Source organism: Acipenser ruthenus, chromosome 8 (genome assembly GCF_902713425.1).
Source record: "Acipenser ruthenus chromosome 8, fAciRut3.2 maternal haplotype, whole genome shotgun sequence".
Taxonomy (NCBI): Eukaryota; Metazoa; Chordata; class Actinopteri; order Acipenseriformes; family Acipenseridae; genus Acipenser; species Acipenser ruthenus.
In genome coordinates, this window is record NC_081196.1 from 3362412 (window position 1) to 3389679 (window position 27268).

The window sequence follows — 27268 nt, forward strand, 5'->3', positions numbered from 1 at the left end:
GTTCTCGTGACCGTGTATAGAAGTTGTTCTTCCCAGTTTTCTGATAGCTTGAGTCGAGAGCCGTGCAGAGTAATCCGCAGCAAAATGGAGGGCAGAGTCAGCGTTAGAACAAGAAGAAGAAGAAGTGCATTATTACCTGGCGTGTTAAGTGTGTTGTTCGTGTTTTGCTTGTTGGACCATTTCGTTGCCAGTGCACAAGACACGAAGAAGGAGCAAGAGTGTTACAATTACGCGGGAGGGCACGTCTACCCCGGGGAGGCGTCTAGGGTGCCCGTGTCCGATCACTCCCTGCACCTCAGCAAAGCAAAGAGTAGGCTTGGTTTGTTTTATATTTCATTGTTTTCTGATTACCGTACCTTACTCAGCAGACTCTAGTTCAGGCATTTTCTTTGGACTACATTAATTACGTGCAAAAGCAACAGCAAACACCAAATCGTTGCAAGGCCATGCCAAGCACTGACGCCTGTGTGTGTTTGTATATTAACATTTACAATGCACGTTATTGCAATGTTTGTAGATGAGGTTTGAATAGCAAATACGCATCTGTACATTAACATATGTTCCACCAGACTATACGATAGTCAAGGACACCTAGGTGCAATTGTAATGCATCCGCTAACGCATTGGTATTGCACGATTTAGCCTTTATGTTTAAACACACACATTTAATTTTACATTGCGAAGTTGAACCCCTTTTTGTCATTTAAATAATTACATGCTGTCCAGTTTGCGCTCTCGGTTAAATTCATGGGCTGGCCTTGGCATGTTTGTTATTTTTTACATTTACTTGCAATTTGAAGATTTCTTCAGTTGTCGAATGAAGTGTTTTGTTTCTGTTGATCTGCGTAAATTAATGGCACAGGTGAAGCTGGCTGTGTCCTGACTCACGTTGAAGATTCTAACATTCCTTGTCATCTATTGGCTACATAAACAAATACACAACAACGCATCAACGTGGTGTTAAATCACTTGCAATGTGCGCACAATGTTATTGCACAATAATGTAAGGTTGTGTTATACTAGCGTATTGAAATGTGTGCGAAGGCATTTTCAAACACAGGTCGTCTCTGGGAACGTTATTAGGACACGTCATGCAAACACACGGCAAGATATGGCCAACACTGGCAGCTGCTTTTATTTAAACACATAGCGACCTAAGTCCATACCAATAGTGCAGATGTGTGTGTGTGCACTAAGGCTGCTGCTGCCAGTAGCTGTTCAACCCAAATTCCTACTAAAACTACCCGTTTTACTTTGTCAACTAAAACTATAGGGCCAATAAAATCGAAATATTTCTCTCTCTTCAGCCCTGATGCTGCACTACTGGCAGTAGTCTTTGAGGGGGTTCTTACTGGGGTAGAGTCTGCACTGGTGCTGTAATAAGAAATGCAACACATTGCTGGTTGTTTCCATACTGGCTCTATTCATTCAGTAAAAACGCTCAAGAACATTGACAAGATAATAACAAAGAATTTGAAAAGCATGTTCTGCCTGGCCTGTACTGATAAAGTCTTTATTTTGTTTGTTGAACATTGCCCTCATAAAACCCTGTCTTTTAATGTATTGGGACTACTGGTTTAAAAACCAAGCCTTTGCGAGGCCCTTTTCATTTTGCTGCATGTCCTTGAGGTTTTCAGACTTCATTTCTTTCGTTCTCTATTCTTTCCTTTCAGTTTCCAAGCCTGCCCCCTATTGGGAAGGTACTGCGGTGATAAACGGAGAATTCAAAGAGCTCAAACTAACTGACTACAGAGGGAAATATCTTGTGTTTTTCTTCTATCCCCTGGACTTGTGAGTTTGGACTGTTATTGTAATGCCTCAATGAACTATAGTAATAAAGTGAAATCAGGGAGTCCCAACTACTGCTCCCTGCAATATGCAGAGAATTGTGATGTCATAAAGGTGGGTGTGTTCTTGCAGCGCTCTTGCAGTTGATTGGCTGGTGCTCAGTAATGTGCTCTGCAAGAACGCACCCAATGTTCTGTCCTGGTCTCATGCAGCTGTATGTGCAAGTTGTATGTAGTGGGATATTGTGCTAATTTAGTGACTCCATTCAGATGTCACAATCATCTGCAACCGTTGTCTTATCAGTCAGCAGTTTGTAATGTAGTTGTGGTTGGGGGGTGGGTCATAACCTTCGGTTATTTCCAAGGTACTTGATTTAATTAGTGTGAAAGTATCAAACCCTGAATACTAATTTACAGCACGTGTTAATTTCCCTAAAAAACACAAACGAAAATATATCTCGTAGTGCAAGCATAAAAATACAGGGATGCAAATGAGACCTACTTTGCTGAGCAGTTTAATGTTTTCCAGGTTGTACTGTATAAGACACACCTGATCTTGTTACCTGGACGCAGTGGCTCATAGTCAGGCTCATAGTAAAACCTGGAATGACTCAAAGCGCTATCCAAGAGTCTTGTTTCCATGTTTATCCCTGAATGAACCTCCCCTCATTGCTCCCTGCAGCACGTTTGTCTGCCCCACTGAGATCATCGCGTTCAGCGACCGTGTAGAAGAGTTCCGGGCGATCAGTGCTGAGGTGGTGGCTTGTTCCATTGACTCACAGTTCACACACCTGGCATGGTAAGAGAACCCTCCCTTTCTACGCATAACCTCCCCACCTGAACTCCCTGCTGTCAGCTCGGGAGCTACTCTCCAACTGCAAGCTTCTGAAAAGCAACGTGCTTCCAGGAACACGTGCCGAAGAAGCTCGCCCAAGTGCTCCCTGTCTCTCCAGTCAGCTTTGCAGGAATATATTTTAGGGGGAGGGGAAAAGGACAGACTGCTGCCACAGCACACACAAAGTGTAATTACTGAATACCTTAAGAATTGGATAAAAGTGTGTCTCAGGAGTATTACATTTTGAAATGTTCAGAACTGTGATTGTGTTAGTTGAGATGCTCTTGCTCTCAGGACAGTTCCCACCCACTCATTCTGCAGTGGTAGTAATGTTAGTTTGTTTCTTGTGATTGGTTGGGCTAATGAAGGCTGTCTCCCAGGAACTGATTTACTTGTTTTGCAAGCAGTGTACATTTGTTCCAGTATGTTATTGAACATGTTGTCCCTGTAGATCGCACCACTGGAGATGGGAGAGGGGGTGTTTATGCTACTAGGGGTATATGCATGCTACTTGCAGACATGTTTTCTTTTTCATGAAGGATAAACACACCTAGAAAGCAGGGTGGACTTGGCCCAATGAAGATCCCTCTTCTCTCAGACCTCACACACCAGATTGCAAAGGATTACGGTGTATACCTGGAGGACCAAGGACACGCACTCAGGTATACGGATCAGAGGGATTAGGATTACTGGCAAAAGTAAAGCAAGCTGTGTAATCCATTTTAGAAAAGCATGTTGTCAAATAAAAGATGGAATCTGCCTTGATCTGCCTTTTAATGCTCTGCTGCCCCGTGTACATTATATATGATCCTGAGAAAATAGGCATTAACAGCTATAGGTATTAACATTCCCTGGGCAGTTAAGGGTTAAAATTGTTCCTAATCTTTTCCATCACAGCTAGTCCTCGCACCCCTGTGAGTTACGTGTTTTTTAGAACTGGATCTGCATCTTCCTAGGATAAATGTTTGGTGTCAGATTAAGGTGATCCACGCTGAATGAAGTGCTTTTTCTTTTCCTTTTTTCTAGAGGTCTTTTCATTATTGACGACAAAGGAGTGCTTCGGCAGATCACAATGAACGACCTTCCCGTCGGTCGATCGGTGGACGAGACCCTTCGTTTAGTGCAGGCCTTCCAGTACACTGACAAGCACGGAGAGGGTGAGTGACCGCGCACAGAGCTGGAACAGGAGGGGGCAGCCACAGTGCGACGTATACCAGGAGATAAACCTGTCTTGTATTGGAAGGCAGTACGTTGTTGTGTTTTTTTTTTTTTTTTAAAAGGTTTTATGAACTGCGCTTGTTTCCACGTTCCCAAAAGTACAACTACAGTAGAATCTATTGTATCCAAACTGCTGTGAAGACGAATACAGTCATTTATAGGAAGGATGCCCATGAAGGCTGGTCATACTTTGTGGGACTCTCTGGCATTCCAAGGGAGACTTGCTTCCAGTTACATTTCATCCATCTCCAGGTGGTGTGAACCAGCCTATAGAGTTAACAGTGGTGGAAGATGCGGGGGGGGGGGGGGGGGGCACTTCTCCAGGCATAGGCGCAGTTCAAGTTTGTGTGTTCCACTGTACCTAAATGGAAAGCTTACATTTCTTTTAAAGTAAAACATACACCTGTAACACTTTTCTCTGCAAGTTGTGGGAACATGTCTTATGCCGCAGTATACTGACAACATTCAACCTGTTTTTTTCTTGCAGTGTGTCCTGCAGGCTGGAAACCTGGCAGTGAAACAGTAAGTAATCTACACCATTGTTTAGTCACATTTCATACAGTATTTCTAGTATGAGAGTCAAGGTGGTTACACTGTAATCAGGAACGCACAAACTGTGCTGTGAAATATGTCACTTTAAGCAAGGAGTGACTGTATTCTTCTCAGGTAGGAAACAGGGTTCTGAAGGATGGCGACTGGTTGGTTTCGTAGTGCAGTGTTTTGGCCTTCGTCAGTATGTTGTTGTGAATGTCAGTGTTAGAGTTCCTTCCTACGCAAGCACGTTGGCGTCTGTAATCCTGCTGTTTTGGTCCAATCAGATCAATCCTGAGGATGCTATGAAAGCATGGTGGCCAAGGGAAGACCTGTGAGTATCTGATTTTTGAACAGCTTGATTACAGAAGTTAATTGCTATGCAATTTAATGTACTGTTCTAGAGCTAGTTGGTCTGTCTCCTTCATTTTCAAGCTTTAAGGGGGGTGTTTTTTTGTGTTTTTTTTTAAATGAAAGATGTTATCCTTGCAGACCTGGCCAAAAACTGTAAGGTAGAAATGATAACACCCTCTATAGTCTGCAATCTGTGCAAATTCATGTGCCCCACTAGACCTGTATTGATTATGTGCAGCTATCACAGGGAACAGTCTGATGTCATTGACTCCACAAGGAGCATGATAGTGCGACCAGCCTGTCCCTCGGTGCAGTGGGTATATTGACACAACGTCCCGTCTCCCAGGTGTTCCTGGAATACCAAAGTTTGCAGGAATCAACGACCGGAAAGAGCATAACTCTTAGCAGGAGCACCAGGGGCTATGCATTGTGGGTGATTTGAGGTCAGGCAGTGTATTATAAGGAGGTTTGCACAGAGCAATCGCAATAGGGGTTAAATGTATACTTACTCGGATCATCTATGCAAGTTGTCTTACCAATCACCGTTATCTTAATCTAACAGTGTAAAGTGGAAGCTGCTATGCTACTTTTAAAAACGATTGAAAAGCAGTCATCCACGGATCACTGAGTATATTGACTTTGTTTCTGTCCCCCTTTCTTTGTTTTTACAGATAATACCAGACCCCTCTGGAAAACTGAAGTATTTTGACAAACTGAATTAAACTCGACACACAGACATCATTTGTTTTCCCCCTCAAATTACTTTATTTTCAGTGGGTTCTTGCATTTCAGTTACTCAAGTTCTCAATAAAGAATGGTTTTGCTACTACCATCTGAATGTTTGCGTTTGTTGAATGCATTAAAGCGATGCTTGTAGGCTGTAATGGGTCTGTGAAGCTGTAGACCGCATTTACTGGGATTAATAATACAGATTACAGTACTGGAATTGGCAATAAGGATTATAAACCTGTTGAAAGCATTAGATTTAGGGCTGCTGTTTTAAACCAGTAAAACAAATCTCACTGTACTTGAATGACATTTAACCAATGACTGCAGTTATTAAATAGTTTTTTTTATGATCAGCTTTACAAGAGTCAGTTTCCATACCCCAGAACAGCTTGCCCATGCCCACATGGTTTATTTCTGATAACTGCTGGTCTGCCTTTTACCCACTTTATGTACACACATATCCAGACCACAATTCAAATACTGGTTTTCTGTAAAACCTGCCCTACCCATTATTGTAACCCCTGTCCAGATATTCTTCTCCCTAGAGTACTGTATATACATGTTTGTGTTCCTCGTGTCTTTATAAACAACCAAAGAACCAACCCCTCGAGACAGGAGCTCTCAGTATAGTTTAACACAAAACGGTTTAACTTTTACCTTGCTGCACAAAAAAAAAAAAAAAAAAAAAAAAAAAAATCCTGCACCACCATTCAAGAATGACTCTATAAAGAATGTTTGAACTGAATCCTGTATGTTTCTGTGTGTGTATATATATAAATAAAACAAAACAATTATATAATTGATTATATTCCAGCAATATAAAATAGTTTCAAAAGAGGCTGACATTTCTAGCAGCAACTTTTGTAAAGATACAGCAGTGCTGTGCTGGAGCTACCAGGGCACTCAAGAGGCGGTCCCTCGCTGCAGAAATACACTGTTCAAGTGTCATGTACAGCATTCCACTTCCACGTGCTCACTGCATGCAAAGAGGATCATGACGTGGCAGGAGCTCTCACGCCAGCTACGCGGTCTAGTCTTTACTTCACTCAGACAGCAGGCGTTCCATTGAAGGTGATGTCAAAGTGTCTCTTTCCATCCAGGTACAACATGGACTCTACAGGATAAAGAGACGACACAGTCATGCCTAGTGAAACGTGTGTTGGTGTAACTGAAAGAGAATATGGCTGTCAGGTTCTGCAATGGGCTGTAGTAAAATGTATTACATGGGCAACTTGCCCACAGTGGATCTGGACCTATAGCGCTTTGTAAAAAATATTAAGGGCAGCTGTTTCAGCATCCCAAATCTGTAAGACTGGACATGAAATCAAGCTAATACATGCTGTTATGAGACTACCTGTGTGAAGGACATGAATGTCCCAGTTTGTTTGCTCTTTAATGAGTTAGCAAAAAAAAAAAAAGCATTTTCTGATTCTTCCACAAAAGGAGTCTAAATTACCTCCATAACTTTTGGGTACAATCTGTGGAACCTCCTTCTCAGAACAGAATGTAAAGTGGAAGATATTGGTAGTGTTGTGCTTCCCGGACTGGCTGTCAAACACTTCGGTGTGCACTCTGACCTGGATGTGGTTGGTTTTCGTGTAACAGACCTGCCAGACAAGAACAGAGTAAATACAGGAGGAGAACGAGGCTGCAGCTTCCTGCAGAATTACCTGGAAGACCAGCAGAAAAAGACAAGCATGTCTTTCTTTTACAATGACAAACACTGAACATGCTAACGTTTATGTTAGTAATATACTCTGCGTACCCCAACTCGGCTTTAAATCCAAAATTAACACTTTAGCAGCAGAAAAAGCTACTGTGGAACATGATGCAGTACAGGGTGGTATGTTTTTCAATGAGCACTTTACACAAGGCATTAAGTGTTAGTGTTTTTACATGTTAATAGCATGTGCTCGGGCAGGCAGGATGTCAGCGGGCACTCCCTGAGCAGTGAATGCTGTGACTGGGTCTTACCTGCGAGGACAGGAACAGCAAGGAGCCAATCTCAACTGGTTTCTGAAACATGATGTCATCCACAGCCACCAGGTGAGGCCTGGAGCCACTAGAAAGGTGAAAGATATGCGCGGTAAGAAGTTGATATTAACTGTGTAGTGGAGCAGTTTCAATGGGCAGGCCGACGCTGGGGTAACACTGAAGCTGGATGTGAAGCAGCTGTGTCTGCTTGTGTGTCTTGAGGATCAACGCCTCAATAAATGATGTGTCAGTTTAGGAAAATATAAAAGGTCATTTTCCAAATTCCTCGCTGCAACAGCACTTCAATCAGAGGCGAGTAGATGTGTTTCACACAGAGACAGGGTGGTTACATTAGGAGATTGCAGAACATGCTTTGAAACAAACACTTCTTTCCACTTACCCGTAGGTGCAAGCATTGGCCCAGCCCAGTTCATAGGCTTTCCTCATTAGGAAACCACCAAAGATTCGATTAAAAATGTTGCGTTCCTTTAAAAAGAGAAGAATTTCTAATTGCATTGAGTACACATCACCTCTATGTTTCTGCTTCTTGCCTTTGTTATGTTGGAACTGTTTCTGTAGAGCATTGTACAGCACAGAGGCACCCCCCTGGACTGCAGCAGCCCCTTCACTTCAGAAGCAATCCCAGGATTCCCAAGAAATATTCCTTCTTTACAGAGGATCCAAAACAACTTTTTACTATCACCTTTTGGTGAATTCTTTTGAAACATATTAAAATGCTGCTGGTAACTGTCATGACGAGAGCAGGTTTCATTGACTTGCATACCTGGGGGTGACAGATCTCAAGACCTTTAAGCTTGGCATCTTCCATCCACACCGAGTTTGGAGGCAAAACGCGACTACGGAAGCTCACGGTCCTGTAAAGCAACGGGATTCATTTAATAACCTTAATAAACAAATGTAATAAACTGTATAGATTGTTTTAAAAGGAAACAATAACGCTTTCCACGAGAAAGTATAATTTCAGTCTGACACTAACTTGGTGCCCTGTGTAAACATAGCCTGTGTGTCTTCTACCAGCCCCTGTAATGATTCACTAATGTGACCATACGACACGTATCACAATATGCAGTCCACGATATGACACATATCACGATATGCAGTCCGCGATATGACACGTATCACGATATGCAGTCCACGATATGACACATATCACGATATGCAGTCCGCGATACGACACGTATCACAATATGCAGTCCACGATATGACACATATCACGATATGCAGTCCGCGATACGACACGTATCACGATATGCAGTCCGCGATACGACACGTATCACGATATGCAGTCCGCGATATGACACGTATCACGATATGCAGTCTGTGATACGATATCTGTCACGATACATGAGGTGGTCCTGATTGGCTACTTGTATGATGCATAATAAGATCAAATGATAATTTAATGAGATATGGAGACCAACTATAAAACACACTTATTCTACCTTCAAGAACCGTCTGGTGAACTACAATGAGCTCTAATGCTTTTGATCTTGCATCACGACACAAAGGGTACATACCATTACTGCAATACGATATAGAAAAGAAAGCATCGTGATTCATCGATACACAATGAATCGTTGCACCCCTACTGCCCTTATCACAGTCTGCCGGATATGCTGTTATGGTCACATCTACCGAAACATACTTGCAACAGAGAGATGCATCTTTTATATATTACAGTGACATGGCTGTAAACCATTTGATAAGGAATCCGTCATGCAGGCGACCGCGTTCCATACTCACGTGGAATCCAGCGTGTTGAGGAACATGCTGTGCACAATCTTTCTTTCTTCCGCAGTCGGGGCCATTTTCAGTAAAGACGCTGTTTTAATCTCTGACCGTCTTGTTTTATTTACTGGGGTAAACACAAGCGAGGAAAAGGACAGGGTTACAGCTGCAGGATCGGGCAGAGTGGGAATAATGAAAGCTGCAGCCCACTGCATTTTGTTTCTCAGCTACAGCGTTAAATCAGTTCAAACAGATATAAAACACTTCTATATTTAAAAGTCAGTTCCGAACGTCTAATCCAGGTGGGTGGGAGGTTGCAAGCAGAGCTACTATATGTAATGGTTACAGTTCACTTCAGCAGCGCCAATTGCTTTATTATCAACATATTACCTGTTTATACAATTATACAAAAAAATCTGGATTTAGATGGATCTATAGTTTATTTTTAAGTAACAAAGTCCCTTTACAATGGAGTAGAACACAGTGCTAGTACAATGGAGTAGAACACAGTGCTAGTACAATGGAGTAGAACACAGTGCTAGTACAATGGAGTAGAACACAGTGCTAGTACAATGGAGTAGAACACAGTGCTAGTACAATGGAGTAGAACACAGTGCTAGTACAATGGAGTAGAACACAGTGCTAGTACAATGGAGTAGAACACAGTGCTAGTACTGTACGTTCCATCTTTAAACAAACACACAATGCCACGCTCAGCACTCACCTTCTCCCTGCTTAAACAGGGCCTCCTCCTCTGGGCCCTCTGGTATCAGGGGATTAACGAAGGCAGCCCTGCCAATGCAAGCGACAGTGCAACCAGTCAGACAGAACTAGACTGTATCAAAATGCACACATTTATACAACAAAAAAGTTCAAGAAATCTTTTCAAAGTTTACATGTAAAGAACTACTTAAAACAATGTTTTTAAAAAAATAGTCCTTAATACAATTCTAAAAGTTTGGTGAATAGGGCCAATTGTTTCAGCACATAGATTCAGCACAGAAGAGTGTAGACCCTTTAATAAAGCATTACCCAGTGATACAGACAATATACCACAGGAACAAAGCAGCTGCACACTGGACTGCAGGTACAGATATTAGGGAACACTCTGACACAGTAAATGAAAGAGACACTACCTCTTGTTCTCTGGATCCCGGGCAACCATTACGAATGTCGCATCCAATACAGGACTATAGGCGCCGTCATGGTACTACAAAGAGAGAACGATTTATTAAAGAGTGCACAGCTGGAAATGAAGTGGAACCCGTCGAAGGACAGAGGACAGGAGACACGTCTTTACACACAGAGTGGTGAGGGCATGGAGTGCAGTCGAAGCTGAATCAATGGGATCCTTTAAGATCAGACTTCATAAAGTTTTCAATCAGGCACTAGGAACCAGACAAGCATGGACAGAACGAATGGCCTCCTCTCGTTCGTAAGCTTTCTCATGCTCTTCAAGTTTTACAAGCGTTTACTTTTGGAAAAGGTTCTAGCAGCCTAAACACCTTTACTTACCTGAAGCATGTGCATCTTGGCTTCCATAGACGTCTTGCCAACCCAGGAGACGTGTCCAGTAAACTTAATGTCGCAGTCTGGGTAGATAATGTTTTTCCTCATATCTGAAACAAGGCAGCGGCAGTGTTTACATATAACCCTGCAATATGAAGCCACCATGTCAAATACAGAATGTACCAAATTAAAAGGATTATCATCTGTAAACAAAACAAGGTCACAGATTTAAACTGTGCTGGGGTGGTCTCCATAACACTTTAAATATGAAGCCTGCATTTTAATGGTTTGTGAGGTAGGAACAGTGGAAGAAGCGGCACTGAATATCCAGAAAGGCGATGCCTGCCCTCACTGGGAGACTTCTAACATAAGAAAGACCTACCGATTTTATCCACCAGAGCGGTGACAATAGACAGGGGGGATCTCTGAAGAGAGGGATCCTTGGTGTGCGAATAGCAGATAAGAACTGCAAGGGAATAAAAGAAAAAGGGAAAACAAATGTTGGGGCATTGCTTGCACACTGTGTTACCGAGGTGCTAAAACAATTAAACATGAGTTCACATAGCTTCTGTTATCCTTCATTACTGCAGATTGTTCAATTGATGCCGACAACAGACAGTTCTGGCCAGGCGTGTTTAGCAACTGGTCAAAATTAAAATCAGAGCGGTCAGATTTCAGATTCAAGCTGGAACTTGTCAGGACAGTGGAATTTGCTCTTAAACGAATCGATGCTGTAAGCAGGGGGTGGGAAACCTCCACAAATGTTATCAGCAATAATATATATATAATTTGCATAATTTGTGGAAGAATAAAAATGCAGGAAGGTTGAAATCCTCATCACCCCCACCCCTAAAAGAGACTCCACAATCCCCATCACCACCCCCAAAAGAGACTCCACAGCAGCCCTACAATACAAGATGCAACAAGTGAGGTTTTGCTAAGTATACGTATGGTAATTTCTGGTTTAAACGTTTAATTCCTCACAAACCAGGACTACCCTCTGGATCGGCCTGTTACATATACATATATATTACACACAAGAAAAAGAGAAATACCTCCTAAACTATCAAGGTCCTCAAGGATTCTGCCAAACCTGTTGAAGAACGAAACAAAAACAAAAAAACACTGTATTCAATACTGAGGAGATCCTCTCACACCTCCTCCTCTCAGACCCGCTCCGAGTCCTCACCTCACACTGTATTCAATACTGAGGAGATCCGCCCGCCCGCTCACTCCTCCTCCTCCTCCTCCTCCTCCTCCTCCTCTCCTCTCAGACCCGCTCCGAGTCCTTACCTCACACTGTTGTGAACATTGAGGTACTTCTCGCGCAGCCCGTGCTGGCTCCCCAGCGGCAGGTGGATCTCAATGTAGCTGTCCTTCATTCTCCGCGGCGGGAGGTCCTCTTGACACTTAGCGAGAAGAGAACTCAGAGAAGTTCTGTCCTTCATAGCCTGACGGTGGTCACTGCCGTGGAAAGAGTTTAAAACTGTTCTGTCATCATTTATCATCAGGAAATATTTTCAGGGAAAACTGTCATGTACTATACTGTACAAACGTCCTTAACTCTGTTTAATGTTTCACTATTATTTTATGTGGAAGTTAAGGCTGCTACGCACCAGACGCAATGCGATTTTCCATCAGGCGACAAGATACTTTCTCAGCAATATGACCACACACACCTGAAGCAACACAGCCGCGATGCAACAGAGAGGAAACCCGCCCGATATATACAATTATTACAAATTGCTATTGACAAGACTATGATCAGTCAACACAATGTAGAAATTATGAGTGTCTTCGATACGGAATCCCATATATTATCTTTCATCTCTGTAGCTTTATAATTGCAATGATCTTTGTTATAAAGCTCTGGGTATTTTTCCCATGGCAAGTATTATTTTTTCATTTTAGATGCTGCTTCAACCTGGTAGACCAAATGCATTGAAGCTGCTCTCCGATTGCTCAAAGTGCATTGAAGCTGCTCTCCGATTGCTCAAAGTGCATTGAAGCTGCTCTCTGATTGCTCAAAGTGCATTGAAGCTGTTCTCTGATTGCTCAAAGTGCATCGAAGCTGCTCTCCGATTGCTCAAAGTGCATTGAAGCTGCTCTCTGATTGCTCAAAGTGCATTGAAGCTGCTCTCTGATTGCTCAAAGTGCATTGAAGCTGCTCTCCGATTGCTCAAAGTGCATTGAAGCTGCTCTCCGATTGCTCAAAGTGCATTGAAGCTGCTCTCTGATTGCTCAAAGTGCATTGAAGCTGCTCTGCGATTGCTCAAAGTGCATTGAAGCTGCTCTCCGATTGCTCAAAGTGCACTGAAGCTGCTCTCCGATTGCTCAAAGTGCATTGAAGCTGTTCTCTGATTGCTCAAAGTGCATTGAAGCTGTTCTCTGATTGCTCAAAGTGCATTGAAGCTGCTCTCCGATTGCTCAAAGTGCATTGAAGCTGTTCTCCGATTGCTCAAAGTGCATCGAAGCTGCTCTCCGATTGCTCAAAGTGCATCGAAGCTGCTCTCCGATTGCTCAAAGTGCATTGAAGCTGCTCTCTGATTGCTCAAAGTGCATTGAAGCTGCTCTCTGATTGCTCAAAGTGCATTGAAGCTGCTCTCCGATTGCTCAAAGTGCATTGAAGCTGCTCTCTGATTGCTCAAAGTGCATTGAAGCTGCTCTCTGATTGCTCAAAGTGCATTGAAGCTGCTCTGCGATTGCTCAAAGTGCATTGAAGCTGCTCTCCGATTGCTCAAAGTGCATTGAAGCTGCTCTCCGATTGCTCAAAGTGCATTGAAGCTGTTCTCTGATTGCTCAAAGTGCATTGAAGCTGTTCTCTGATTGCTCAAAGTGCATTGAAGCTGCTCTCCGATTGCTCAAAGTGCATTGAAGCTGTTCTCTGATTGCTCAAAGTGCATCGAAGCTGCTCTCCGATTGCTCAAAGTGCATTGAAGCTGCTCTCTGATTGCTCAAAGTGCATTGAAGCTGCTCTCTGATTTGCTCAATTCCCTAGTTGTTGTGCGAAGCAAAAGAAAAGGTTTCAATCCTGCTTATTTCTTCGTTCCAGTGTCGCCCTCACATCGCCTGGGGTGTCAAAGATACTTAAAAGGTATGGGTTCTATTAATCGCACCTGGTGTGTATCGGCCTTTACACTGAACTTTCTGTCAGCTTATAACACAATGTATATAGACACTGAACACAAGAGGTCTGTACTGTATGTAACAAAATATTGTTAAAAAAGCTTGAGAATTGATTTGTGTTCCAAGCCAGTTTCTCACTTGAGTGGGTATCCAGTTTTACACCAAGCCATTTACAGCACTTTGCATGCCAGTGTTAATACTGTGCAAAGCTGACAGCATGCCAGGATGTGTTTCAGCACCAGCAGCTGAAAATCTCAAACAGGAGCAGGGAGAGTCATGACTCAGCTCGTATAAAGCTACTGAACTGACACAGAGAGACAGCACCCAGAACTTTGTCAAGAGGAACGCAAGGACAGCAGGCAGGGAATGTACAGTGAGTTTAAACCAGGGCAGGCAGATTCAGAGGAACCTCATAATCCCACAGCACCTGAACGTACCATTTTTGTCATATTTAAATTTATTCAGATTATTAGTATTGTTCAGTGAGGCAGAGTTTGGGTTTGCAACAGCAGTTGGAACAAACGCAAAGGTACATATGATTTTAACAGATGATTGTCAAATGCAAACCGAAAGACATCTAGGAGGAGGACAGAGGTGTATAATGAAAGGGTGGTTAAGGTGAAACATCAAGGCAGTTGTCATGTTAACTGTGTAGAGCGACAGACAGACTGGTGCATAGATGGAATCACATTTTGTTTGATTGAGGACCCTAAAAGTGGGTTGGGTGTCTACATAGAAAACAGGATTCAAGTCTTGAGTGCATGGTATAGACATATAGTCCTGATTCCTACCCCCCTGAAACCATCAATAAGTCAGACATAGTAGCAGCAGGCAGAGAGATAGGAATGGATAACATAGAAAAAAAAGGATGCTGCTAAATAAATAGCAAATAACAAGATGTAGTAATAAAAACCACACAGAATAAAATACTATACCTCCAGTTTGTAGAAACGCCCACGATTTCTCTTAGTCTGTTCCGCACTGAAAAACAAGAATTGCAATTTTCACAAATTATACAAAAACACAAAACACCACCACACACTCACAATAACGACCCCATCAGTGTTCCAGTCATACTGTGACAAGGATTCAAGACTACAGACAGGGTTTGAAACTTGTTCTCCAATGAGGTTCTCTTTCTGTGAATCCCTCCACACAGACACATGGGTGCATGGTGAAAACTGGCAAAATGTTTTACTCCAAAACTGGGTTTCTGCAACGGAGGTACCAGTCCTTGCAGAGGACAGCTTTGAGAAAAACGATCTACTGAGGTATAGCAAGATATTCTACTATGCACTGGACTTGCCTGTTCTACACACCACATTACTGGATCCTTAGCTGATGCACTACTGCACTACTAATATGTCACTGTAGATATAACTTCTTGTAATCCTAACTTGTAGCATCCTATTTCATATTGCATTATTTGCACTTACCCTAAACTATACTGTATTTAAATAGTAATCTTGCATTGTAACCCTGTACTGCCCTGTAAGTCACCTTGGATAAAAGGTGTCTGCCAAATAAATAAATAATACTAATAATATATTCCTTTGAGTCACTTTAAAAATGGGATGAAAGCATATATAAACAGCACAATCGTTCATGCACAGCACCACTGAAAGCCATCTGTGTAAAGGACATTTACAAGGAATTTACAAAGCCATGCTTCAACAAGATCACTGGTTTTCACTGCAGGACCATGTTGAGCCTGATTCAGAGCTCTAACTCTAAACACAGTTTGATTGACATGACTGTTCTAGGTTGCTGCTGGCTTTACTTTGCTCATAAATTACTTTGAAAAATAGAAACATTCTTTAAATAACTTCTGAGTGGCAGCTTTATGAATCGGGTCCATTATAGTATTCAGAGCACCAGTAACTGCACTGCAGTTCTTTGCATTTCCTGCAGTGCTGATGCTTCATGAACAGCCCTATCGGCATTGTAACCCTGTATAATAACACACTGCCATGAAAATGCATGAACTTCAAACCTCTGTACCACACCAGCAAGTGCTGGCCACTGGTTATTCTGTACTGGTTTGCATGCTAAAATTAATCACTTGGAATACTAAATAGATTTCCGTCTAATGCAATAGGCTTCCTTGTAAACCTCCTTAAGCTTCTGTGTTAGTCTAATTCAGCTGCCCTTTCCTGTTGTCTCCCATGCACCTCCTTTATACGATTTAGTAATCTGCATGCTTTAATAACTTTAGTTTGTAATGTTTACCAACACACCGTCATTTACAAGCAAGTGAGAATGTCCTGCAAAAAACATTCAAAAAAAGATGTTAACAAAATCTAAACAAAAACACAGCGATGTTATAGGATTTAAAAAATACATACCTCACAAAAATCTAAACAACCAACAAAATAAGAACAACCCATCAAAGGTTTTGTGAACAGGGCCCACAGCATCTCCGCACAAAACAAATGTGTAGGAAATCCTCAGGTTTCTATGGGACTGACACAAACTGTATCGCAAAGTGATCACAGGGTTGGAAACCAGACTCCCAATGCAAAGTGATCTGATCCATTCCTGGTTTTGACTGACTTGACTAAGACCCACCTGAGCGCTCCATTCCTACCTCGACCGCGTCATTCCCTTTGCACTCATGCACTTGCACTGATGTTCAGAATATTTATATTGGATCACGCACTTTGTAACTGCTTTGGCAATACTGCTAATGTTGTCATGCCAATAAAGCACTTTTGGAATTGAAAATTGAGACTTTGTAAATATACAGATACCTTCTGCCATGTCAGGAGCCTGACCTCCAGCTGGGGAGCTGCCAGGCCCTGAAGAGATGGATCTGCAGAGCATGGAGGGCAGGCTGCGCAGCACCCGGAACCTGTGAAACAAACCCATCAGTTTACATGCTGGCCTGACTCTACTGCAGGCTGAACACTTTGTATTTAAACAAACCCATCAGTTTACATGCTGGCCTGGCTCTACTGCAGGCTGAACACTTTGTATTTAAACAAACCCATCAGTTTACATGCTGGCCTGACTCTACTGCAGGCTGCACGGTGAACACTTCCTCTCATTTTGAAATGAACAGCTCATGTGTACACAGCTGTGTAACCCCATACATCTCTTGATGTAAACAAACCCGAATGTATAGTATGTATCTAACTCTAAAGTTATATTTATGTATCTATAAAAAGGGCACCCCACAGCTTGTTGAATTATAGACCTCTTCACACACAGGATTAGCTGTTCAAAACAGACCCAATAGTTTTGAAAGGGTTAAAACCCAGTTATAAGGGTTAATCTGTGGGCTGCACTTGGGCTGAAGTCGCAGTATACTGAAATCCGACTCAAACAGCGAAAACTAATCTCTGCCCCGCCCTGTGAAATATGCGGACACGTGAAAGCAGTGTTCTCCTTTCCTTTTCATGTATAATAACTCAAAACTATACCGAGTACGCAGCTTCACATCAATAAACAAACTGCACGTCTTTACTAGCTCGATTCGCATGGCTACTCCCCGAGTGCCAACCAGTAAATATACTCAAGAAACACAGGCAGCATTGACTCGCATTTCTGTAATTCAAAAGGTAATGTTACCCACCTCAGCCTCAACATCGTACTGTTTTTCGCTAACGTGTTTTAAGGCACAAATAGAAACTGTAGAAAATGCTGAAGTATATTTAGACAAAGCGAAAATCCACTTCCAGGTCGACTGCGTCAGAGTCCTGTGCGTAGCACCAGCTGGTCCAGAGCGTCGCCAGAGTCCTGACGGAATAATAGCGACCTCGTTCTTCGAATCAAGCCCAAAAGAAGCGAACCCCTAGCCACGCCCCATTCATGTCATCTCTGCCAATCTTTCAGAACGAGAAAGTGTGTGGGGGCGGTGTTACTGCTTACCGGTCAAACTACTCTTTTCGTTGATGTATGTGTTTGAAATGTGCGCAACATCTCGCCTCAGACGACTCATGTCATTTTTAAATATGTATTTAGAGACTTTAAAGGTAGACGCATTTAAAAACATTTAAGCGTATAACTCCTTCGCCTTTCCCCCCATACTACATGCGTAACAGTAATAGGAGTACAGTATCGTCAGTAAGCCGTAGTCTTCAGCAGTATATTGCACCACAGTAACTGAATTGTGAATAGCAGTATGGTAAGTTTGATGCATAATCCAGATAATGTTAGAATAGTATGAAATTCTGAATGCAAGTTTCAATAAGCCAAAATGTAAGCAAGAATTAAGCAATATAGCGAAGCACGGTTTAGCATAATAAATACAGTAAAGAATAGGGCCCTGCGAAATGCAGGAACGACAGGACCTGCAATTCAGATCTAAGCCTCCAGGTGTCAGTATAGCCGCTCCGGCTAAACTGATCTAAAGAATAATTAAGAATCAACACATTCGATTCTGCATAATTAGAAAACACCCCCTAATCACGAGGGACAATTATGGCCATTCTAGAAACTGATGCATTAAAGAAAAAGCTAACCTCGAGACTTGCTGTTTCAGAAAAAAAAATGGATGGACCAGCAAAACCAAAAAGCATTGCTTTGAGAGATCGCACGCAGCAATATCACCGGGCGTCTCAACTCTCCCTGACTGCATCGCATGGTAAGAGACTAGTGGATCTTACACAGTGGGTTGAAAGCTGTAACTTAGTTGCAGAATTAATAAATACACACCGAGCACTCGCACAATAGTTGCACAGCACAGATACCAGTATAAACAGTGTGACTAAAGAACTAAAGAACCAGTATAAATCGACACCGTGTGGCTAAAGAACTAAATTAGAGGTTAAAAAAAGTGAAATACACAGGGCCCTAACTATAGAAAATAAGGTGTTAGTGTGTGTTTTTACTGCGCTACACCACTAGATGGCAGCAAAGACACTGTAGTGACTCTAGAGAGTGTACGCTAGGAATGCCTTGAGAAAATGCAGAAGTCTAACTGTGTACAAGCATGTGTCGGACATTAAGTTGGCCAGCAGTTTTTTATTTTAGGGAGTGGAAGTGAGGGTGTTTTTAAGGAACTCTAAAGATAAAGATGAAGGAGATTTCTGTACTTGGAATGAGACAGATTCTACAAACCCATCCCACTTTGTGGGATTTGATATTTACTTGATTGAAAGTCTGTTCAAACTATAAACCGTAGTTACATGGGTTGAAAATGAAAGTTTAAACATCACTGGAATTAAACAAATGAGGTATTACTTTAGTACTGTATCATGGAATCAAGCGTGTACAGATAGAAAAGTATACGTCACAAACACTCCCATATACCCCCGGGATCCTAAACTCTCAATATAATAGGCTAAATAATGTTAATACGGTACCAAGTTTCATGACAATTAGTCAGATACGCGTTTTTCCTATTATATGTAAAAATGTCAAGCGTACGACTGCCTGCACTATATCCCCGTCGCCACGGATTCCATCCCCTGCTGCTGGAGATAATAAAAACAGCTATCTGTTTGATCGCCTAATTACACTTTTCCAAATGTACAGGGGCAATTTGTCATTCTAAGCTTTATCTCCTCGAATGTAAACATACAATATATATCTGAAAGTGTTTGGCATTATAATTGAGCTGTACTGCAACTATGTTATTACATGTGTGAACAACTGCTTGTCTTCCTCCCCCAAGGGCCATTTTAGTTATTTTGTAACCAGTTTCACTTTTTGACGTTCCGGTACAGTGCACAATATGGCCTGCGGCTTCCAGCAGCTAAAGATCTTTCTTGCAGTTTGCATCTTAACCACCGGGGGGGGGGCACGCTGCGGCCGCTTTCCAGCTATATCATTGGACAGTTACCGAGAGTCACGAGACACAAACAAGGGAAACGGTGACGTAAAGTCCCAATCCCTCGTGTGATTGGTCACCGTGCTAGCGTTGCTAACGACGTCATTGCGAAAGCGGTCGAGAGAGGGTATAAGTAGAGCGACAGAACAAAGCTGCATAGACAGTACGAGACACGGAGTTCTTTAGCAGAAGCTGCATGCAAGCGTTTTACATTGGGTCAGGATCCCAGACTGACTGCGGAGGCTAACCCCCTGGGAAGCGAATGAAGAAACACGTCTTACTACTATTCAACTATAGGGGACTTGTCAGAAAAGGAAAAAAGAGTAAAAGAAGAAAATGGCCAATTTTATATTACGGAAAGCCGAGCCCAAGGACGTGTCAGACATACTGCGACTCATAAAGGCAAGTGTCTACGATGTTCGCTTACTTGTTTATTTCTGAACGCGGTAAGGTAGTTTTAAAAAAACAGTGGACTAAACAAAAAATCACAACACGTTCAGAATTACATAAATGTCATATCATATGCCACTTTATGTAAGGCACTGTCTAAGTGTTTTTGTTTTGCCGGTACGGCGAGGCATTGCAGGACGTCCGTAGCTTATAATAACCGTGAAACAAACAAAGAGCACCATTTCTTAACGGGATAGTGATTTATATCTTAGTTATAACTTGGTGAATAATGGCATCACGCAGTGTTAATGATGTTGAGCAGACACACCAATGGATTTCTTCTGTCTGTGGGTGTCGTGGCTTTTTTTTTTTTTTTTTTTTTTTTTTTTTAATTGCGCAGGAAAAAAAAAAAAAAAAAAGTCGGCCATGATGCAATGTTTTTTTGTTGTTGTTTTGGTTTTTTCTTTGCCGCAGCCGTACTGAACGTAGACTATGTAGCAAATATTTAAAACGTGAAATATATACCAATACTGCAACTAAAGTGGGTCCCTTTTTTGTTTTTTAAATTTAATTAAAATTAACTTTTTTTTTTTCTTTCAGGAACTTGCGAAGTACGAAGAAATGGAGGATCAAGTTATATTGACCGAAAAAGGTAAATATTCATGAAATTCGAGTAAAACTGAAACATTTGGAAGGTGCGCATGTTTTCTTATCCCACAAACCTCTTATCTTTTTTTTTTTTAGAGCTCCTTGAAGATGGTTTTGGAGAACATCCATTCTACCACTGTGTTGTTGCTGAAGTACCAAAGGAGCACCAGTCTTCAGAGGGTAAACATTAGTGACAATTGACACGCATTTAAAATACAAAAACATGGGGTGCTGTACAAGCTGGTACTCACTTTACCAAAAAGAGCTTGCTGGTTCTGTTATTGATTTGGGTGAAAATCAGCTTGTATCTTGCACAGGATAGCTCTTCTGGGGGTGATGTAATTTGCAGCTAATGCAAGCTGTCTTATATAAAATCTGATGGCTGTACATGTATCAGAGTTTGGATGCAGTAGTATAAGCATTTTAGCGCTAGTTCATTTGGCTGTACTAATTGACCAGTACCTGCAAGGTGTAATGCATGAAGACATTGTTCTACAGAGTGTGTGAAACGTGTTGGTTCTAATGCGCTGACCCTCCCTGCTGCACTGTCTAATCCTGTTGAAATGTATTCTCTCCAATTTATCCCAATCTTCAGGTTACAGTCTCTAGCTTCGCCATGTACATGGCCCTTGGCGTGTACATGGGTGGGCGGGGAGGTAACTGAAAGATGCGTTACTCAGTAAGATACATGATCAGAACTGAGGTAAGGCCACTCCGGGACACAAGCCACTCCCACAGTCCGAACACACTGTAGATCAGAACTTGCATGTGGGCTCTCCTCCACCAAGAGCTCCCCCAGTACCAAACACTGCTTCCAAGGCTTTCTGTGAGCCAGTTTAGAAACTAATTCTCACTTCAAGAAAGATTTATTAAATTGTGAGATTGGTTGTAAATTGGCAGAATCAGCACTGAAAGGTTTATACACCCTGGGTAAATCTTCTACACAATTTCTTCCTCCTCCCTCTCCCTTTTTGTTTCAGCTGAAGCTAAACAAATTTATTCTTTTATTAACCCAAACATCCTCATGGATGGATTTAAACAGACTCCCAGCAGGTATGTCTGGTTTAGTTGATTTTCTCCAGTATGCAGTTTGATGCACTGGAGTTCTTCAGTAGTGAAGAGTATTCTGAACTGCTGGGTATGCCAGCAGAGTCGGTTTTTCCAGGGCGCTTGGACCCCATGCTGGGCAAGCAGAGTGATCCGCTTGCTGTATTACAGCAGTAATTGAAAGTGTGCTAGAGTGACTGTGGGTGTTGCTCTAATAAACTATTGAACGACCACAACATCGTGAAACTACTTGATTGCTGCTCGCTTTCAGAGTTTTATGTTTTCAAAGTGAGATAATTGCACTTTCTTTTATATAAGCAGTGCAAGTAGGGTGTCTCACCTGGTCATATGGATACAGAATGGCTAAGTGGGACCAAGTGTATGGGTGATGGATGTACTTTATACTTGTCACTGGCAAAATGATGGATATTTGTGACAAATCTGCTCAGTCCATGACTTGTGAGCTTGCAAGGCTAAGTGCACATCTGCTGCATTCCTGCATCAAAATATTTAATCTGAATCAAACCGGATTTAACCTGAACATTCATTGAGCATTGCCGGTGTGTGGAGTCGTTGATTCTTCTCAAAAACAGAGCCTGTTGTTTAATCCAGCATTTCATATGATCTTCTCCTCTGTTTATGCAGGACACACTGTGGTTGGATTTGCTATGTACTACTTCACATACGACCCTTGGATTGGAAAGCTGCTGTACCTGGAAGATTTCTATGTAATGAAAGAATACAGAGGTATCTACTTTTTGTGTTTTATTGAAGGCATGTGCATCTTGTATAGGTTATGCCACTATGTTCTAGTTCTACCCAGTAGTTTTTACTCTGCCAAAATAATCAAACACTTGCAGGTTTTGTTTGCATGAAGAGGTCTGCAGTAGCCTGCTTTTTGATATGTCTTCCCTATACAGCGGTTCACCGTGTTTGAGCTTGAATGTTTATTGTTTTCACAGGGTATGGAATGGGTTCAGAAATCCTGAAGAAACTAAGCCATGTAAGTCTGTTCTCTTCTGTTTAAAAATGTATGTGGTAATGTCATTACTGAACACGTGTGCACTCCACAAAGGCAGAATAGAAAAGTTTGTCTAATTTTTATAAGATACACAATGACTAGACTGGCTACACAAAAGCTGATTCACACTCATTTTGGACTGCCTTCACTAAAATAGCATTAGATAGTGCAAGGTTAGTGCTAATAAAGGTCGGTGTAAGATTAAGTTTAGACCTGAAAGATTCAAGCGTGTTGAACGAATTCACTTTTTGTTAATTATTTTTATTTACGTTTTGTGCCAATAATGAGTTGTTGTGTCTGGCAGACTGCGGTGAAGACTCGCTGCAGCAGCATGCACTTCATAGTGGCGGAGTGGAACAAGCCGTCCATAGAGTTCTACAAGCGACGCGGCGCCTCTGACCTGTCCTCGGAGGAAGGCTGGCGGCTCTTCAAGATTGACAAGCAGTACCTGGTGAAGATGTCATCTGAGGAGTGAGGGCTGGCCGTGCGGAGCGCAAAGGCTGCCACCAGTTACCCACTTCAGTATTTCTTGGAATTTTGTTTTTTCCTTAAAGTGGGGCGTTTTTATTTATTTCTTATTTACGTGATTCATTGGGCATTGATTCCATACAAGCGCGATCTGTGGTTTATATTTGTTTTAATAATTTGCTTTTTTTTCTATCTGCCAAATAGAGTAAGATCCTCTTGCCACTTTCTTTGCTCTGAATAAACTCTTAATATATTTCATGTTGGAAGAATCAATCCCAAAGTAGTCTGAGTATTGCTGTTTAAATTGATGGAAACCTAGCGCTTAAGAGTGGGGAGGGGGTAATTGACAGTGTGAGTGTTGGTGCCTGTTTTATTTTCTAAGCTGTTAAATGTAGCTTTGATTTTTATGTATTTAATGCTAGAACTAGTTTGTAGAAGTTTTTCACTGCATCCTGGCATTATTATAAATAAAGAATTCAGTGATGTTTAGTTTGTGGGGTTTTTTTTGGGGTGGGGGTTTGTAATGAATCCTGCCAACACCCCGCTTTTGGATGTATTTGTTTGAAAGAAGAATACAGAGGAAGAATGGATGCCAGTTATTCAATTCTGTAATTTATTAATCCACTCAAAAGCATAAAATGATGTTGCAGAACCCACTGTTATTATGCTGAGCAGCTGTATGCCCTGTAATTTCAGTCTTTTGGCTGCTACTTTTTTTTTTCTCCCCCCCCCCCCCCCCTAGATGAGTAATCTGTCAATCATGACTCAGAGACCTTGAACAGAAAGTTCCTTAATTACACAGTAAAGAAACATTACAAAACGCTGACGAGATCCAACACGTTTGCTTATTTGTTACTAAAACAGTATTTCATTTAAATAGCCATTTTGGCAATCATAGGTATAAACCAGATATGCCTGGTTTGTAATACAATTGCATTTCAACTTGATTAGTGAGTTTGCGGTTCCTGTATTTCCTGCTTTTATTTTATTTTAATTGCTGAAATGAACTGATCTGTATAAACAGAGCAGATGAACTAAGCTCCAATTTGCAGTTCCAGGCACAGGCCAGCTCTTTCAAATCCTGCTGTGTAAATACCCAACAGAAACCGCACTGATGGAAAGGTATCTTGAGATGAATACAAATAAAAACAAGTCAAGAGGAAAGGGACGTTGCTGCTTCCCCGGGCAGTTTAAACCTCAGCAGCTTGTACTCATTGACCGCTGTCGTGCTGTATGATGGAGGAGATCGAATAAACAGGAATGGAACTCTCCACCACAGGCAAATTAGCATCCTCCACCAATACAAACCACTCCTGCACAGCACAGCCATGGGAGAAACAAGGGCTGACCTTGACATGGTGGAAAACCATTACAGCATGGGCTTCCAATTTGCAATAGTCAGGAATGTGAAAGCTTCCGCTGGTGTTTTATTTGATCTTGCAACTGCAGATGGACTGCTGATGTCTCACGGGAAGGGAGGAAGGAAGGATGCTTATTTATAAATAAATCAACCTTACACTAAAAAAAAAAAAAAAAAAATCCTTCCCTTTCAGGTTACCATCTGCAAGATATTTTCCACAGATCCATTAACAAAGGCAGCGGGCACGAAACCCCATCTGATTGAGACCTGAACCTGCCGTTGCATCAGGGCCCTGGGAAAAATGGGGTGTGTTTTAAAATAACCCAGGAGAAGCAGGGGGATCGATGACCCAGCTGGAAATTCAAAACCCTGCATGGAAATCACCTTCCTGCATAAGAAAAGGGACATGAATAATAGAAATAGTGTGCCACAGCAACACAAAGTGTAAAAACAAACGTATTTATAAGTAATGCGGCCTCCATGGTTCTCATTTACCGATCCACATGCTATCGAACATGCTAGGGGCAAATGACGAGTAAAACTGGCAGACTCCATGGCTGAAGGAGTTCACTCCCCATCTAAAGTGAACAGCCCAACACATGCACTGCAGTCACCAGAGCACTAACCAATGATTAGACGGACCAGCAAAGACGCGGCATGCACCCACTTGCACAGCTTCCTGATTAATGCTCATTGTTTAGACTGCTAACACATTCAACTCCAATGTTCTGGGCAAAACAACAAGCACCACTTGTTTCTGAAGGGTTTGTGTAGGATAAGCCCTTTTGAAATGTGTGTTGAAGTGTATGCATGCTTTTCTTTGCGTAACTATGCACGATGTAATCTAAATGAATTCACTCTATTTTAAACAATCTAATAGCATCAATAGAACACTAACTGGTGTTGTTTTATAAATACTACATGATACTGGCACACAGCATACCTATCCTCAAAGCTATCCTTGTTAATTCAAGAAGCGAGATAACAGCACCATTCTTGATTAGGCAGTCATACAGTAATCGAGTGAATGGATAGTTCTGGTCCAGGATTTCACTAGTGGCCTGAGCTGAGGACCCCCTCCTTTACAGGGAGATACAGCACCACAGATTGGTTCCGGTTCTCCAACTATTTGAGCAGACCATTAGTGAAAGGATTCTGGGGCTGTCCCCTCACTTCTGTGCTTGGTAGAAGTGAAGCCCCATCAATCAGTGTGTGATGAATAGGGACCTACCTAATTCGCGATTTCGCGGATTTCGCGGAAATCGTGAAATTGAGTGGTCACCGCGAAATTCACCTCTTAGGGGCCAATGCATACAAACAAGTACGGAGAGGGGAAAAAAAACTTGTTTAAATTAACTACTGCTCAACGCAACTGACGCAAACTACGTCTTCCGTCTGTAGATAGTCCATTTTTATTCCTTCGCCGTCCCGTGTGCATTGCACTTAAAACAAACAAAAAATGTCCACAAGTAACATTTACAAAATAAATTCTCCAAAGCAGTTAACGTTCTTGTTTACTATTCAAATTACAACGTTTAAATCAGCCTATCAGTGCGTCTTTACTGCTTTTATGTGATCTGTAGTACTGTGCAGTAGGGGGTGGGACAAGGTTGGTGCTGCATTGTTTTGATTTAGGTTGCTAAAATCTAGTTTTCAGCATTGGAGGTAAAATAGTAGAAATGGACGACAAAGAAAGCAAAGTATATTTCGGCTGATGATCGTTTCAAGATATTTCCCAAATAAGCTACATGCAGACTGAGGTAATTGTTTTCCATATCTTAATGTGTATTTGGAGAAAATACGATCGATCGCTATTTAGCTTCAGAATGACACATTAAACAAAAGTCTACTACAGAGGCTGCTGAACAGAACGTAAAATAAACAGCTTTCAGAAACCAAACTGGAAAGTCAGCGCAGACAAGAAGTATTCCTGTCTGCAAGTTAAATCAGTACTAAAACGATCCAGCACAGCCACCTCGCTTCAACCTGCTGCTTACAGTTTGAATTTTAGACCCGAATAGCCACGTCTTCTTTGTTTTGACTCGGTACTAATAAAATAAATGAGTGGATGGGACAAATAACATGACAACGAACGTGCTGCATACATTGACTTTATTAAAGTATGCCAGATGCCCTTGTGTAACCGAGTTTTTGGGCTGTTTCTAATCGATTTCCACATCTGTATAACTTGGCAAAGCTTTGCCTTAACTTCCAACCAATTCAGTGGATGCTGACGTGCAGTCTCAATGTATGGGCAAGTCAACTGCAGAGGGATGCTGCATACTCGCCTTTAACAAATGCCAGCACTCTGTTTTAGTAAGGAAGCAAGTATCACTATTTTTAGGCTTTATAGTGTTCTGAAATACTGTCTGCTTAGGTTTATTTAATGTTTAAACATGTCCGCGAAATCCTCATTCTTACTAATCCACGTTCTTACTAATCGCTTGTTATGGTCAGCTGGGGAGTGAGTGGCGGGCAGGGGCACTACACATGCACTTAAGCCAGGTTATATAAGTTCTGGTTCTGAGCCCACGAGGCAGGATGTATGTGTAAGTTAGCATTAACCGTTGGTGTGATTAAGTACCGTTGCACAGATGAATCAGTGTGTGAGTTTCACTGAGTCCACAACAGGTACGTAAAGTACAGTACAAGCATTGGAGCAACTTGGGAAGACTGCAGCAGTACCCTGCAAATGTACTGTGCCTTTGAAATGTTCTGCTTGATCGCTCTGAATAAACCAGTTCCAGCG

General features: G+C 41.9%; 3 protein-coding genes across 6 annotated transcripts; 2 read left to right on the forward strand and 1 right to left on the reverse strand.

Moving 5' to 3' along the window:
• On the forward strand, positions 1-5554 carry LOC117962428 (peroxiredoxin-4-like). Of its 2 annotated transcripts, XM_059028082.1 has the most exons (8): positions 1-310; positions 1674-1791; positions 2470-2586; positions 3162-3284; positions 3649-3779; positions 4328-4362; positions 4659-4705; positions 5397-5554. In XM_059028082.1, exons 1-8 carry the CDS (start codon positions 85-87, stop codon positions 5398-5400), a joined length of 801 nt encoding a protein of 266 aa, XP_058884065.1. In that variant the 5' UTR covers positions 1-84; the 3' UTR covers positions 5401-5554. The 2 variants fall into 2 exon arrangements, with proteins under 2 accessions (XP_058884065.1, XP_034779548.2); XM_034923657.2 differs by lacking the exon at positions 4659-4705 and having other exon boundaries at positions 4-310.
• LOC131737678 (acyl-coenzyme A thioesterase 9, mitochondrial-like) lies at positions 5467-17620 on the reverse strand. 3 transcript variants are annotated; one of them, XM_059028080.1, is made up of 17 exons: positions 17570-17620; positions 17387-17510; positions 16563-16663; positions 16050-16076; positions 14748-14793; positions 11980-12150; positions 11742-11779; positions 11069-11152; positions 10693-10796; positions 10314-10387; positions 9902-9969; positions 9193-9304; positions 8213-8303; positions 7829-7914; positions 7429-7516; positions 6911-7061; positions 5467-6568 (listed from the first exon to the last, which is right to left on the reverse strand). In XM_059028080.1, exons 2-17 carry the CDS (start codon positions 17398-17400, stop codon positions 6501-6503), a joined length of 1323 nt encoding a protein of 440 aa, XP_058884063.1. In that variant the 5' UTR covers positions 17401-17510; positions 17570-17620; the 3' UTR covers positions 5467-6500. The 3 variants fall into 3 exon arrangements, with proteins under 3 accessions (XP_058884063.1, XP_058884062.1, XP_058884064.1); XM_059028079.1 differs by lacking the exon at positions 17570-17620 and having other exon boundaries at positions 17387-17542; XM_059028081.1 differs by lacking the exons at positions 16050-16076; positions 17570-17620 and having other exon boundaries at positions 17387-17541.
• Positions 17621-19724: 2104 nt separating this feature from the next.
• LOC117972952 (diamine acetyltransferase 1) lies at positions 19725-23648 on the forward strand. Its single transcript, XM_034923514.2, has 6 exons — positions 19725-19987; positions 20576-20627; positions 20720-20803; positions 22316-22417; positions 22633-22673; positions 22996-23648. Exons 1-6 carry the CDS (start codon positions 19922-19924, stop codon positions 23164-23166), a joined length of 516 nt encoding a protein of 171 aa, XP_034779405.2. The 5' UTR covers positions 19725-19921; the 3' UTR covers positions 23167-23648.
• Positions 23649-27268: the final 3620 nt, after the last annotated feature.